At 42.5% G+C, this 15702-nt stretch overlaps 7 protein-coding genes across 7 annotated transcripts; 2 read left to right on the top strand and 5 right to left on the bottom strand.

The window, feature by feature from the left end:
• Window positions 1–179: 179 nt before the first annotated feature.
• PUMCH_001236 (uncharacterized protein) lies at window positions 180–2282 on the bottom strand (the record flags this gene model as incomplete). The annotated part of the gene is made up of 1 exon (XM_063020298.1): window positions 180–2282. The coding sequence occupies one exon, from the start codon at window positions 2280–2282 to the stop codon at window positions 180–182; it is 2103 nt and encodes a 700-aa protein (XP_062876368.1).
• Window positions 2283–4139: 1857 nt separating this feature from the next.
• PUMCH_001235 (uncharacterized protein) lies at window positions 4140–4919 on the bottom strand (the record flags this gene model as incomplete). The annotated part of the gene is made up of 1 exon (XM_063020297.1): window positions 4140–4919. One exon carries the CDS (start codon window positions 4917–4919, stop codon window positions 4140–4142), a length of 780 nt encoding a protein of 259 aa, XP_062876367.1.
• Window positions 4920–6690: 1771 nt separating this feature from the next.
• PUMCH_001234 (uncharacterized protein) lies at window positions 6691–8889 on the bottom strand (the record flags this gene model as incomplete). Its single annotated transcript, XM_063020296.1, has 1 exon — window positions 6691–8889. The coding sequence occupies one exon, from the start codon at window positions 8887–8889 to the stop codon at window positions 6691–6693; it is 2199 nt and encodes a 732-aa protein (XP_062876366.1).
• A 1558-nt stretch (window positions 8890–10447) lies between these two features.
• Window positions 10448–12367, top strand: PUMCH_001233 (uncharacterized protein; the record flags this gene model as incomplete). The annotated part of the gene is made up of 1 exon (XM_063020295.1): window positions 10448–12367. The coding sequence occupies one exon, from the start codon at window positions 10448–10450 to the stop codon at window positions 12365–12367; it is 1920 nt and encodes a 639-aa protein (XP_062876365.1).
• A 36-nt stretch (window positions 12368–12403) lies between these two features.
• On the bottom strand, window positions 12404–13531 carry PUMCH_001232 (uncharacterized protein; the record flags this gene model as incomplete). The annotated part of the gene is made up of 1 exon (XM_063020294.1): window positions 12404–13531. One exon carries the CDS (start codon window positions 13529–13531, stop codon window positions 12404–12406), a length of 1128 nt encoding a protein of 375 aa, XP_062876364.1.
• Window positions 13532–13865: 334 nt separating this feature from the next.
• Window positions 13866–14726, top strand: PUMCH_001231 (uncharacterized protein; the record flags this gene model as incomplete). Its single annotated transcript, XM_063020293.1, has 1 exon — window positions 13866–14726. The coding sequence occupies one exon, from the start codon at window positions 13866–13868 to the stop codon at window positions 14724–14726; it is 861 nt and encodes a 286-aa protein (XP_062876363.1).
• A 73-nt stretch (window positions 14727–14799) lies between these two features.
• Window positions 14800–15540, bottom strand: PUMCH_001230 (uncharacterized protein; the record flags this gene model as incomplete). Its single annotated transcript, XM_063020292.1, has 1 exon — window positions 14800–15540. The coding sequence occupies one exon, from the start codon at window positions 15538–15540 to the stop codon at window positions 14800–14802; it is 741 nt and encodes a 246-aa protein (XP_062876362.1).
• Between the last annotated feature and the right edge of the window lie 162 nt (window positions 15541–15702).

The following is a 15702-nucleotide window of genomic DNA, read 5'->3' as shown; positions in this document are numbered from 1 at the left end:
TATAGCAAGGATCGCCGACAATGAAGTTATTCTTCTTTTAGTACGACTCCTTTGCTATGGGCGGAGGGGTTCATTGATCGATTAAGATTGAAGCATTGAACTCTCGTACTACGACTATAAGACTACTCAATTTAAACTACTATTAAGTAAAGGAACATTATCAATTTGCATCACAGTATCTAGTTAACAACTTTGTCTTTCAATTGCAAGACAAGGGCAGTTCTGCTTGGAATGTAAGTGAACAACGAGTTGGCACGATTGTTCCAAGGGTCTGGGTTGGTAAAGAATGACAACTTTTTACCATCAGCAGTCGTTTCTTCGATTCTGCTAAAACCACCGAAGTCTTCGGCATCAGAATTGAGGACGATTTGATACTCACCAGGAGTCTCCACACCAACCTTGTAATCAGGGAAAGATTGGGTTGGATGGAAGTTGAAAATGAATAAAAGGCCGTTTCTCTCAAAAACGCAAACCTTGTCACCCTCGTGCTTGAGCGAGACGTAAGCTTGAGAAGAGTCCAAAATGCCGTATTTGGTGTCCAAATGAATCATTGCAGCATCGAAGTTGAAGAGGAATTTGTATCTCAACAAGTCGTCCTTAATCAAATTGAATTGACGTCTGGCGTAGTGATATGATTCACCATTACCCTCTCTTGGGAAATCCAACCATTCTGGATGGCCAAATTCGTTACCTTCGAAGTTCAAGTAACCCTCACCACCAAGAGCAAATGTCATCAATCTAATCATCTTGTGCAAAGCAATACCCCTTGAAACGACGTCAGTGTATGGAGATAAGATGGACATGTTAGTGTACATCTCTTTGTCCATAAGCCAGAAAGCAATTGTCTTGTCTCCGACCAATGCTTGATCATGAGACTCGCAATAACTAATACACTTCTCGCCGTGTCTTCTGTTTGTCAAAGTAAATACGATATTGCCCAAGTCCCACTCATCATCTGATAAGTGCTTGAGAATTTTAATCCACATGTCTGGGATAGCCATTGACAATCTGTAGTCGAATCCGACACCGCCCTCATTGACTGGCAAACACAAGGTTGGCATACCACTAACATCTTCGGCAATAGAAATGAATTTGAAATTGTTCTCTCTCTTAGAAATTTCGTTAAGCAACTCATGGGCCAACATAAGGTATGTGATGGCGTCGTTGTCAACAAGATCTGGGTTGAAGTACTCATTATAGTTACCGCTGAAGCCATAGCCCAAACCATGATGAGTGTACAACATACTCGTAACACCGTCAAAACGGTAGCCATCGAAATTGTACACATCTACGAAAAACTTCAAGTTAGATAAGAGGAAACGCAAAGTCTCGTAGTTGGAGTAATTGAACAAACGTGAGTCCCACAAGTCGTGATTTCCTTTTCCGCCACCGTGGAACAAGTAATGGTCAGTGCCGTTGAAGTTATTCAAACCGTCATCAACGTTTTTAGAACTGTGAGAGTGAACCACGTCAAGCAAAACCCGTATGCCCAAGGAGTGTGCATGGTCAATAAGTTCCTTCAATTCGTCCGGAGTTCCATAACGGGAGGAAATAGCGAAAAAGTTTGTCACTTGGTAGCCAAAACTGGCATAGTAAGCATGCTCCATGATTGCCATCAATTGAATGGTATTGTAGCCCAATTGGTGGATGACTGGTAAGGTGTTCTCCAGGAACTCCTTATAAGAAGCGATTTTAGGATCAGGAGATGAGATGCCGACATGAGCTTCGTAGATTTTTAAACCGTCATGGCTGGCAATCTTTGGGCGAGAGTTTTTGAACTTGTATTCATGCTCAGGATTCCAGAAACGGCCCTCATACAAGTTTGTCTCCTTGTTTGGAGTAGCTCTTGTAACCCAGGGGTCAAGACGATAAATTCTGTCTCCAGATGGAAGGACCATCATAATCTTATAGGTGGAGTCGTGAGGAATGGCAAAGTTTCCATTGACTGGGGGAATCGTCAACTGCCACAAGCCAAAATCGTTCACTCTATTCAACTTGTGAGAATCAGCATTCCAGTCATTGAACTCACCGACGAGAGATACACTGTCGACGTCGGGAATGTAAAGTACAGCATCGATTTCCTTGGTATCTTTATTAGCATGGACACCGTACTTCTCGTAAGAAGTAGCAAATTTCGAAAGCGAACCCTCAGCCTGTTCAAGCTGTTCCATCCACTTGCGGAACTGCAATTGACGGCTAATGAGGGCATTGGAATATGGTTCTAACCAAGGGTCCAAGTCCAATGCGCCTTTGATGAGAGCCATGTTGTCGGAAGCAGACATTTTTAGATTCTTTGAATTTTTTGAGTCGAGTGAGAATTGGTGTTTCTGAAATTTGCGAATTGCACGAACGGTTCTTGCTATTCTACGTTTCAAGGGCTATCAGATCGAGGATATCTTCCACAATCAGAGTGATGAAATAAGGAATTGAAAGGAATTGAAAGTCAAATTCAGAAGAGTGGTGATAAAAGCGTTTCGGTAGAAAACAATTGTACTGATTAAAGTGGATTGTCAAGTAGCCAGGGAATTTTTCACTGGTTGGAATTATGGTGGACTCGAAAGAGGCTTTATATAGGGTGGGGTCATGGGACGCGGGGATCCTGCAGGCACTGTGACCACCGGACCCAACAGGTGCGAGATAAGCGTGGGGCAAGGGCTCGCCAATGTATGGTTATAGTGAAATTTCGGCTCCAAATCGTTTGATTTGTATGAAATTGAGTGCTATGTTCTGTTTGAAACTAGATCCTGAGTGTCCCCAAATTAATCTTCTCGCATAGCTGTTTGTGGCTTTTCCGGACTGCGAATGATCTCAAAATAGTGTTTTGATAAACCTGTAGATAACTTTATAGTGGTGCATCCAAGCTTCGTAGAATTACAGTCAGGCGTCTTTGGACCCACAGATCGTCGATGATTGGGCATGATTTTCGGTTCTTTTTTTCTGCTTGAGAAAGTTTACTTGGAATTCATGTTGCTTTTTGGTCCATCCCGTTTCGTGAGTGATCACTATGCGGCAGTAAATCCACCAGATGTTGAGTTTTTACAAGGCTGGCTGGCTGGCTGGTCTCGAAGCTGCTCGATCCTCTCATTATCATAGAGGTGATTCTACTTTCAAAAAATTAGCAAATTTCAATCCCTCGTCGAATCATTTCGATTTTGATTTGTTGGGCGATTTTTCTTAAAGTGGTCTTTTTTATGTGCAATAGCCAATATTCTCTTTTCTCGTGATAGAACACACTTTATTCTGTAGGCAGGTCAAGTGATCCGAACCCGTGTGTGTAATTAATCCGAGCAACAGAGTGTAAGTTTAAAGATGATTCAATTAATATGCCATTGGGTTTGGAGCCCGCAAATTCCCATTCCTGGATTTTAGTTTGGCAGGGTTTTAAAATAGCTGGTCAATTGTGGCTCGGGAACTGTGACCATTCGCCGGAAAACAACAAACAGGCCCAACTCAGACTCCCTTAGGCAAAGAGAATTCACAAATTAATTGAAGTTCCTTTCATTCATTGCTTTGTAACCTGTTTCATTTTCTCAAATGTGGAATCTGTATAAACCCAGTACACAAACCTGCATTCTTAGTTTTGTCTCGTTGTAAGATAATACCACAAAACATGAGTTGACCCGAAAAAAGTAAAAAAACGACTCAATCGCAGAACTCATTTTGGAGAAAGCTTTACGTATTAATCACAATTCATTTTGTTGGACTATTAGCTTAAGTTGGGTACTTATTCCTTTTATAGTCATCTGTCATGTACAAGTGATGTGGACCCAAGTAACCTTCTCACGATCGCACATGTATATGGGAACATATTACCAAGGACTATTGCAAAATCACTTCTAGTTTTACCGATAGTGTCTTTTATTGCTATTTCTCCAAGTTACGAAGTTCCACATGCCATCAAAAGAGATCTAGGAAGAGAACCAATGCAGTAGTGAAAGAAAAGATAATGAATTATTCTAGAAGCGGGCAAAGCCATACCTTGATAAAGCGACATACCTTGACGAATCCACATCATTGGTCCCAGACGCCTTTAATATTACAAGGTTTGAATCAACAAACACGTCTTGATGAGAATAGCTTACAAATTATTCAATTTTGTCATTCATTCGAGGTCATAAATATTAAAGGTCTCAAGTCCTTCAATCCTTCTTTCCAAAGACTGGAAGAAGGATTGGGTTTGCAGTGAAATAAGAGTTTTGTCTGGTAGCGGTACCAGCGAAAGCACAGTACCATCCACAAAGAGAGGCAATCACAGCAAAAATACCACCTGCCTTCTGTAAGTGAGCATTGCCAGTGAAATAAAAGCCAGCGAGCAAGAAGAAGGCAATGTCTAAGGTGAAGAACAAGCCCATGAAAATAAGGGTGGACTTGAAAGTAAGCAATAACATAAGGAAACAGAAAATTCCCCAACCAACCAAAAAGAATCCAAGGGCATTGCTCAATTGTTTGGTGTCATCACCATAAGCAGCGATAATTCCAAATGCCTCAACGTTAATTGCACCGTAAGAGATCCAGAAACCCATTCCGAAACTAACAAGGACAGTTCCAGCGAAACAGTTTCCAAGAACCAACTCCCAAATACCAGCTGCAGCCTCAACTAATCCACCGTAGAAGAAACACAAACCAACTGCAACATTTGGCTTTGAAATGCCCATAGCGCCAGATAAGTAGAGACCCAAAACAAAGGTACTGAGGGCAAAGGAGGCAAGACCCAAGGCAGCAGGGTTACCGAAGTTCAAAGGCTCAGCTGGCTTGTATCTCTCTGTTTGCATGGTACCACCAAAGGCAGTCATGAGCTCATGCTTGTAGAACTTCTTGTTACCCAAGATAATGTATTCTCCACCATCTCCCAGCAGGTATACTTTGTGGTAGCTGTCTTGAGAGACAATGTCTTTTTCGTCGTCAGAAATGTGGGCCATTTTGGTTAATAAATACGAGGCTTATTGCTCACAGTTAAGGAAACGGTGGGACATCACCACATTATATAGTGGAAGTAGACCCATAATTTGTGGGGTATGAGGAAACACCGAACCTAGGGTTTTGCACAGGTTCGGCTGCCAGCAAACTGACCACAGAAGTACAGAGGTACAATGTAATGCATTTGGGAAAAGCGCAGCAAAGATTATAGATGTTCGAGGCAGCTCGTATATTAATTATTTTGTTTCATCAGAGTATTCTGCGATTTCTTTACTATGAAACCGCTTGTGTGCTTTCAACAGATAGTGTTAATTTCGGGCGGCGTTTGGCGTGGTGGAGTCTCGGCGTTACCACTCAACGCAGCGCGCCTATTCTTTGTCCCGCATACATACATATAGGCAGCTCGGCTTTAGAAGTCACCACACAATTCGTGTCGATTTATTATACGAAACATCAAATTATTTACTTCGGCTTTCAAAGCTGTACTATTGACGTTGTGTGCTCTTTCAATTCTGTCGTTTAGCCTCTTCATCTTCGAAAAATGGGACCATTCTGCACCCGAACTGATGGGGAGTATATGGGTACTGCATAGCGAGAGATACATGCTCCAACATTTCCCTTCTTTGAACAATGCACTTACAGAATCAGGCAAAAAAATAACAGGATCATTTGCAATTCAGGATCTTGTGACGAGATATTTTGGAGAATGACATGGGTATGTACTTGTGCTATAGAAGAATAATAAAAGTTCCTCAAAATCCGAACGAAGCTCGAATAATGCTAGCATTACGTATCTGTGAATTACGTATTAGATTATACATATCGGTTGGCTGCAAATTAGGCTTACCTACACATTGTTGGTCAGAGTGTGCCTATTGATGTCAAAACCGATCCCCACTTGCTAAGGAAACGTTTCGGATTTAGGGCATTTGAGATCAAAGTCGCGGGGAACAATGAATTGAAAACTCCAAAAATCGAAATTTAAGGACACCGCGTTAGAACGAAGAATGGGGAAACTAATTTTCGTTAAGTCCTGCTGTGTGCTTTTGTTGAGTTATTGAACGGGTGAGCGGAATTCATTAAATGATCAACATTAATCATAGTTCTTCTTCAAAATTCTGCAACTTAATAGAAGCCAACGATTCAACTCTGAATTCAATTTCATGCCAACATAACTGCAGAAATTATTAAAAACTATCGTTCAACCGATTCTCTCTGCCAATGTTCAAGAAAATTGCACTCAGGATGTTGCTGTCCGAAAAGTAGACAATGTGATTACATATCAACATGAAAGATATGAGATTTTGGAATTAATTTTCATCATGTGTATTTGCAAAAATGCAGACTCATTGTTGCAAGCGTTTGTCCCAATTAGTGAAGAATCAAATCTATGGTAACTCCGAACCTGCCAGTTGTTCAAACATACAAATACAATTGTATTGTTAAGCACATATTGGCGCTTTCGTGTCTTCTATCACGCTATTAAATTGAGTCTTTAGTTGTGAACGTGCTCAATGGTTAAAAGCCGATCGCCTTTCCCCATCCATTGAGATGAATTAGTGTTGACAAGTCACGAGAGATTCAAACGAACCAACAATAGGTATACGAGAGAATGATACTGTACCATTTTAATGAAACTATAGCAGTATCAATGAAACATGTGAAAGAAAAGAAAGTATCATGATTTGTTTATTCATATAGACAGCATGGCCTTTGCTTGTAGCAAGGTGTGTCGGACTCATGAAACTAAGAGAGATTATTTCATGGAACTAATTAGATAACAGCGGGGATTGACAGTCGTGTCTGGCAGAACAGGACAACCCTGTGGGTCAATTCCTTCAAAGCTTCATGGGCGCAACTTCCGACCTCAATATGCTTTGAAGCTTGACGGAGAGCGTGTATGTTGACCGGCCATAATTTGATATTACAGTCGTACGTCTGCATGATTCCAGCTACATCACGCGCCTCTGTATCTCGGAAGTCAACTGGGTACTTCGCAATCTCCGGTTCGAGGAGCGAAATGTCGGCTACTCTTACTTTTTTGACAAGAGCCATGTGAAGACAAAGCTTAGCCAATTTGAAGTTGATACTCACAGAAGCTGTACGCTCATCCTTGAAAAAAATTGTTGGGAATTGATTTGGTTCAGATGCCGGTTCATAAATCAACGGCTCAAGATACAGAGGCATATTGCGTTCATATTCCTCGAGATTGTGCTTGATCGCGATCCATTTTTGAAGCTCTCTATTGCTCTCGAAATCCTGCTCCGTGATAACGTCAGTCAGATTCGAGAATATGATGATCTGACTGAACAAAAGGAGGATCTTGTGTAGCCACCAAATTGACTTTTTGCTACCCGCGATTGATATGGTGCAATCTTCGGAACCTGTATTTTTTTGATTTTCAAGGTGGGGTGTGTAGTCGTCGAAATCTTGGAAGTACACAGGGTCGAGTGTTTTCCAAACACGATCAGGGCAATAGACACATGGTGCTTCTAGCTTCAAAGAAATGATGATGTCGCAGATAAAAGTGGCCCAAAAACAAGAGCTATAAAATGGAGACGATTTCAAGAGGCTGATCGTGTTGCTCTGCTTTGACAAGATGGATATAAGAATACTTCCTGCGCCCTTCACGTAGGTGCTGTCAGTGGCAATGAAGAAGAGCTCATAAATGCAGAGTAGATTGGTGCTAACAAGACAGCGAGCAAGAGTGCCTTGTGGACAATTATCAACTTCCATGAGATTAAGATGGTGACGAATTGAATTGACACTTCGTTGGTAATACTTGAGCGGAGTCATGCTATTGATTTTGTTAGGATGCATTCTTTGGTATATCAATGAGCTCAAACACATGATGGAATCTAGGATCATTCTAGACTCGTTGTAAATAGAAATCTCACTAATTATTTTTTGAAATACTTCATAGGGTAGGAAGATATCAATAAACCCGGAGAACTTATTCACGAACAAATCAAAAAGCTCTTTTTCCAAATCGTTCTCGATCGTGTATTCATACCTTGCTGCAATGTCGACCCTACTTGTATCAATACCCAAGACTTTTTGAAAATGCAGATAAGTTTCATCAAGACAGTCTTCAGATCTTTGAACGGGACAATCTTGAAGCGAGAAATGGAGAGATGAATACGAATCACTCAAGATTTTGTTAATTTTTGGATTTGAGTTTCGCTTGGTCAGCGTTGGCTTGAATGTTGTTTGAGGAGTGGCTCGTGACGAGCTTTCATCGCTCGTGACTGCGCTTGCCTCCTTGCGGCCAGCCGCAGAAGAAGGTGTTTGAGACTTTTGAGATTTGATAGATGGTGATTGCAACGCCAGTTCACGAGATGGAGCACTAGGTGGCTGGGCACTTGGCGCTTCAGGGACACCTATCATAGTGGCGGGCGTGGCCGTTTCGCTCAACGGCCGGGTGTCACGGAAATTATCAGGGAATCGTATTTGAGGCATAGCCGGCTGTGGAACGTAATACATTGGCCCAGGGATTGATGGAACAGCTGCAGTGTGGTTAGGTGCAACAGAATGAAGCATGCTCTGTGGAGGAACGGCTGTCAACAGGGGAGGCCCGTGAGAAGGCACTTGATAGTGCATTCCCAATGGCACTGGCCCAGCTGGGACCGAGCTATACCCTACAGGCTGAGGCTCGTGAGAATAAATCAGTGGCTGTCTTCCATAAAGCATTGGATCGGCAGGGCGGGGCATCTGAGCTCGAGACCACTCGTATGGAGGCTGGGGAAAGTACCCAGGCGCTTGCATCTGCCCAGTATGGGTGTGATCCACAGGCTGGGGCACCGATTGATTTCCAGACGAATCATATCCTACAACAGGAGCTGGAGGTGGTACGCCGTAGACCATCGATGGAGGGTACGGCTGACCAAGCTGACGATAATATGAAGCTGGATCTTGAGTGGACTGAGCGCCCATTGCGCCCGTTTGAGCTGGCGAAGAGAGTGGATGGGTCATTCACCACAAGGCCTCGAAGGAAGCAAGACTGTAGGTCAAGTATCAACCTCGGGGAGATGGATCTATGTAATTCAGACGTAGTTACGTGATGCCTTTAGGTGGCTGTGTACGCACAGTGTCCAAGTATGTATATTTCTCGACTCAACGGGTGGCCTTCCTCACCGTCAGTCGAAACAAGTGCTCAACTGTTTGCTCCTTTAGCTGGAATACCTAGAGAGTATATGTGGAGAAAGAGGGTGTGATAAAGAGAGTGGTTGGCTGAGAAAAGCATCGATCAGTGGGAGACTTACTTTTAACCGTTCTCCCAAACGGGTGACGACAGAAGGTTTAGCCGGGTTCCAGCACATAACAGACTTTCCGAACGTAGTAACGAAGAGCATATCTGCCCAAGTCATTCTTTGGCCCGATTTTGGAGATTTTAGCAGGAGTTTCAGATTTAGTCATGCAAAATAAAAAAATTTTGTGGGACAATGCATTCGGTGAATACTTTTGTTAGTTCCACACAACAAGTTGCAGGTATTATTTAGACAATTTTCGCACTGTTGAGGTGGGCAACCAGGGTGCAGCCGCTCTTCTAATTCAGTACAGGAGACGGATTCTCTTGATTCGGCGCCATACATGAGGTGGAGGGTAGCCGCTGACGTAGTGCCTCGTGCGTATTTGATTGGTGATGTCAGCACCATTTTCTCCCCAAAGGACAAAACCCAAACGGCTTTTGACACATTATCAGAGTAATTTGCTTTGCAGATAATACCCAGCGATTATTCTGGTTCCCGTCAATGTGATGCTCGCGAGTGGGGTGCGGCTTCAGAATCGGCTGGTGCCGCTCCATTTGCGCTTCAAACGGACCGTTGAGCGAAGTTGCGGTTAGAAGAAACGGCCGCGGCCTTAGACCTCGGACGCTTGATGTCACAGAGAGTTGGATCCACGGAAAAAATAGACCACGGATAGGACGCGGCTGCGAATTGGGCGGAATCTCCGCTGGAATCCCGCTCAACTTCTAGATCTTGTATTGTCTGGTCAAGATAGGTGCGCTTAAGTCCGGCCACCACTGAGGGGGAGTAATGGATTAGAGTGCTTTAAGGGGGTGGTATTAGAAGAAATTCTAATTTTCTAATGTTTTCTGCTCACGAATGAAACAGGGAACAAGTGCACTTTATGTAAGATATGGGCTTCCTCCGAACTACAGAGCCAAGGATATTTGGCTACAATCGGCTCATTAGCGAGGAAGACTCGATTGGTGACATAATATATCTACAAGCTAAGTATATTGATATCAGTTTATACGATTGATTTCTTTCTATGATAATTCTCTATTTGTTTTGTGAGCCTCGGTAGAGATGCTCAAGCACCATGAGCTTAATGCCGGTGGGTGATGATCTTATCAATACATAGTTAAGCACCGAACTGATTCATCAGATATGAAAAGATAGTGCGATATTGTATCATCAAAATTATACAGTATATCGCTGGTTCAATGATTCCGAAAGTTTTGGGTGACTGCGAAGCTTCTTTTGTTACACGTTATCGCGCCTGGCCTCCACATTAATCCATACTCATGGCTGATAAAGAACTCACTATCTTCGTGGTGGATTTGGCATCACCAAAGAATGTTTGCAATTATGTACTCAATGCAATTGCAGGAAAACTTCTCAAAGGTTTGAAAACAGATCTAGTGTCTGTCGTTCTCTTCCATAGTCAAACTACCTCCCATTCTTCTGCTTCCTCTGGAAAGTTCAAAGGAATCAATGTTTTGCTAGATTTTGAACAGCCTTCATATATCCAATTGCAGAGGTTGTATCGGATACTCACGCTGGATAGTGAGGTCTGCGAAGTTACGCCAGAAACGAGTGATCTCGTGCAAAGTGTTCTCTTTTCGAGTACTCTACTAGCCCCCACCAAGGGCAAAGTGTTTACCCGTAACATCGTGCTTGCTACCGATGTGGCAAGCGTAATTAATACTGGATCTGTTGAAAAAATCGAGTCTGTGCCGAAGTTTTTGCAGGGATTGCCGGTCAACATGTACGCTATAGTGCATGGCCTAAAAGACAATAATGCCACGGAAGTACGTCTCATGGCGAGCCATTTCAAGACTTCTCAAGTTATGTCTGATATTGAAGCCGACGAAGTTGTCGCTCACCATCCACCCGTTAAGAAAACTCGCCCCGTATCGCTGTTTAGAGGTGACTTGAGATTAGGCGCGAACTATTCCAGAGTTCTTACCGATCCAAGCTATGACGCTGATCGTGACAATTCCTGTGTATCTTTCAAAGTTGATGTTTATCCTGCTACCAAGTCAGAAGCCAACTCCTTGGGCATCCATGAATACTTGGTCGAAAATGGCTCTGTGGTAAAGCTAGATCGAAGCACAAAGTATTTTGTTTGGGAAAAAAATTTCCAGGGTGAAAAAGTTGAGGACGATGAAGCAGCTGAAGTCAATGACAAACAATACGACAAGATTCCGATTGAACATTCCCACATCACACAAGGGTTCAAGTTCTCTAATTTTGATCTCTTAGCCCTAGATAGCGATTTAAAACAGGCTGCTACCCTCAAAATTCAGGCCGCTTTTGATATCATGAGATTTCTTGATGTTGACTCAATTCCAATTGCATACTTGACAAGTGAGGCTTTGTTGGTTGTTCCTGAAAAAGATTCATCATTTCGCAACATCACCAATCACAATGCTTTCTGTATCTCATTGATCGAAGAGAGGAAAGCAATTCTAGCACGGTTTGTGAAGAAGTCCGAGAAGGAGATAGAGGTTGGAGTTCTATACCCTGTACAGATAAAAGATCAGAATCTATACACACATAGTCTTGTGTTTATAAGATTGCCTTTCAAAGAAGATATTAAGGTTGGAAGATTCATAAAACTCTCTGGCCAAAATGCTCTAAAACAGAAAGATAAGCCGAGTCCTGACCTCGCATCAATTAACAACATGATGGAAAACTTTATCGAGGCGAGAACAATAGCCGAGCCAGAAGCTAAGTTTGGCGCAAACCACATCATAAACAATGGAAAAATATCAATGAAGAGCCTGGATTCCTCAAAACTACCTCTCATACCGAAAGGCCTGTTAGCCACGGAATTCTTTGCCTCAGATCCTGGTGCAAACAAGTTCTCCTCTAAGTTGCGAAAATTACTTTTATCAAGTCTCAATTTCGATGAGATGCAGAATTTCTATGATGATATCAAACTGGAGACTCGTTCACTAGACTCATCTGAAACCAATCTTTTCAATCTACACAATGCGTTGGCTGTCAACTCACCACTCAAAGACCCTGAAGAACTACTCAAGCTTGCGGTGAAGGGAATTGATATCAGTAAAAAGTTAGCAGAGGAAATAGGGACAGCCTATGTTCGTAAAGAGGATGTTAAGAAAAGAAAAATCACCAAAGACCAGCCCTTCCAGAGTAAGGGTAATTACGGTTCCGAGGAGAAAGGGTACGACGAGGTTCCCGACTTTGGGTTTTAGAATCTTCATCAAATATATATTATGTACAATACAAGTTCACAACTTGAACAATTGATTCTTCAAGTCAGCTTCTCTATCTTTGGCTGTCCGTTTTCTGTCTTTTGACATTCCGGTTCCGTCATGGCCTAGGCTGCCTGCAATTCTTTGGTGGACGGACGTCGCCTCCACTCGTGAAAGTTCCTCCCTTTTGAGCAGTTTTATCTCATCAGAATCAGACTCTAATATGGCTGATTCATCAAATAATCCTCTGTACCGCGAGTCTTTACCTTGACGCCAAACATTGACGAAGTGAATTGACATTCCGAGCTCATCAAAGGATCCGTCGGGGCGCAATTTTTTGCGGCTTTTTGCTATGTGATATAGGAGTTCATTAATGTCGTTAGTTGGGAATTTGATGTACTCCGAATAGAGCTGACCTGACGGATCCTGAAGATTCAAAACATAAAGCAAGTAGTCTGCTTGTATGACTGGGTCTATGAATGATGTGTGAAGACAGCCCACTAAACCCAATGCTAACATGGTCTTGGAATCTTTGACAGTGGGCAAAAACACTCCTGGGGTATCATAGACCAAAACATCTGGATCTCTACTGAGGCGTATGATTTCACTAGTGTTTCTTGTTACTCCAGGTTGACCACCGGTCCGAGCAACCTTCTTTTGCTTTGTGGAAATGGTCTTGGGGCCTTTTGAAGAGTAACCTTCCTCTCTCAAAGTATTTACAAGGGTAGATTTGCCCACATTAGGCATTCCAATAATCATGGTACGAAGCCCCAAGGGAGGAGGAGGAGATAACAGCTCGACATGTTCTTTGAGTGCTTCTAGCACTCTCTTGGCATCCCTTCGGCTTCTTGCATCAACGAAGAGAAATTTCTCATTCTCGTGCCACTTCTTGAGCAAATGAGGTTTCACAACCGAAAGATCCTTCTTGCTGTACAAAACTATTTTCTGCTTTCGAGCCAACACCTTATCGAATAGAACATTTGTGGTGGATATTGGGGCTCTGGAATCTCGTACTTCTAGAATGAGATCGATTTGAGGCGCTAAATGGCCAAATTTGGTGAGTGCCTTCTGGTGATGGCCCTTGAAATTGGAGAGTGTGAGATTATATTCCGGAAAGACTGTTCGAGGCACAAACGATGCCGCTCGTGCTAGAGGTTTACTCATTAGATGGGGTTACTACCTGAAAAACTATCAAGATAAGAACTAAAGACAATCACATAAAGTTAAATATTATGAAGGCCGTGATGGACACAAATAAATTGATGCGGAATAGTGAGTACAAGTTCAGTAAAGTTTTCGAAAATTCTCTGTGATGACTCCACCACTATTCTTTTCACTCCAATCACTTACCAGAATACGCTTGAAGGTTCTTTATCAATACAACGACTCCTATTTTTTTCATGGATAATAAAGTCTGAGCTCACCAGATATTCAGCTTCTTTCTTCAAACTTTTTTTGACTTATTCGCTGGCTCACAACCTAACTGATCTTTTTGACAATGCCTTTGGTCATCTTCACTGGGTATCCATGTTCGGGAAAAACAACTTGGACCTCTAAATTGGTACAAGAGCTACAAACCAAAATCGACAGTGCACAAACAGAGAAACTTCCGGGTCACAATTACAGAATCATCGTTCATAGCGATGAATCATTGGGCATCTCTCATGCAGCCTACACAGACTCTTTGCAAGAGAAGCATGCTAGAGGTACACAAATGTCCGCAGTGAAGCGTGACTTGTCGCGAAACACTATCGTGATTCTAGATTCTTTGGCCTATATTAAGGGCTTTAGATATCAGCTTTTCTGCGAGGCAAAAGGAATGACAACGCCGCATTGTGTGGTACAAGTCATGAATCCGCTTGAAAAATGCATTGAATGGAATAAACAATATTCTAATTCGTGGCCAGAAGATGTGATTAAGCAATTGGAGATGCGTTATGAGGAACCAAATCCGGCATCTCGATGGGATCTGCCACTATTCACCGTTGTCAGTGATGAACCGGGTGAAAAGTTGCCAGTTGAAGAAATTTGGGATGCATTGGTACTCAAAAGACCCCCTCCACCAAATGCGGCTACACTAGTAAAGGCTACATCGGGTAATGATTACTTGCAAGCTCTAGAGAAAAAGACACTGGATATCGTGGCTACAATAGTACAAAACCTGAGCAATGGCGGGGGTTCCGTTGTGATCAATCGCACCGCTAATTTACATGTGGATTTACCAGCGAATGGAGTGAGCATCTCTCAGTTACAGCGCATCCGTCGTACGTTTGTTGCCTTAAACAGAATGAGAAGCATAGACCTAGACAGAATTGATAGTCTTTTCGTTGAATATGTCAACAAGAGTCTCGATCAATAGGGATTATTTATTATTAAATAGCTGGTGCTCGACCCACCCACAACATAATGCATAGAGAATACCAACAGCTCGTTTATCTCTTTCTTTGGGCTTTCCACTTGAACACGACATTGCCATCAGAGTCCACCATCTTCTTCTTATCGCCATTCTTCATGACCTCTCTGGTCATATCCAATTTTTCTTCGACCTGTCTCAACTGCTTCTCACGAGTCAAACGCTCCTTCAACAATTTGTATTGACGCAATTTCTCTTTCTCGAGCTCATCCTTGGTTTTGGGATCGAAGTCTTGTGCGATGAGTTTGTCGCTAGTCTCCAACTGATCCAAGCGCAATCTGTTCTCCTTTCTTTCTAGGAACGACTCGTCCGTATTGAAGTACTTGGCCGCGTTGAACAGGTCCTGCTGTTCGTCCAGGTCTACAAAGACGGTATGCTTTCCGCTAGATTTGAAGTCCAATTGTTTTCTCAATCTATCGGCCTTTTGTTTCTCATGAAGACGCATTGTACGCACATAGTTTACATCTTGTGACTTTAAGAGTTTCATTTGTGCAACAGAAAGGCTCTCATTACCTCTCTCAGTAATGATGATACCGTTCTCATCAGTTTTTCTTCTAGTCATGGCATGATAGTACTCATCTGGGTTATATTGAGCTGCCTTCTCACGCAAAACCTTCAAGGCCGCTTGTTTTTTGTGAAAGTCATCAGCACGAAGCTTGTAGTCCTTCTTCTTTTCTAGAAGACCATACTTGGCTCTACCCAGAGTTTGAGATCTCTCCTTGTGCTGCTTTTTCTGCACGTTGTGAACTAATTTTGCCATTTTTATGGTTCTCTATAGTGACAGATTTTGTTGAGGCAAAAATGAAATCTATTCGTTGAAGCTCAAAAGCTTAAGTTTGATTCAGTTAAGTAGTTTGAAGGTGAGATGTAGATGAGATGCTCATCGGTGTGAGATGAGGAGATGAGATAGAAATGAAACTGA

This window comes from Australozyma saopauloensis, chromosome 1, assembly GCF_035610405.1.
Source record: "Australozyma saopauloensis chromosome 1, complete sequence".
NCBI classification, from domain to species: Eukaryota; Fungi; Ascomycota; class Pichiomycetes; order Serinales; family Metschnikowiaceae; genus Australozyma; species Australozyma saopauloensis.
This window is presented reverse-complemented; position numbering and strand designations above follow the sequence as displayed.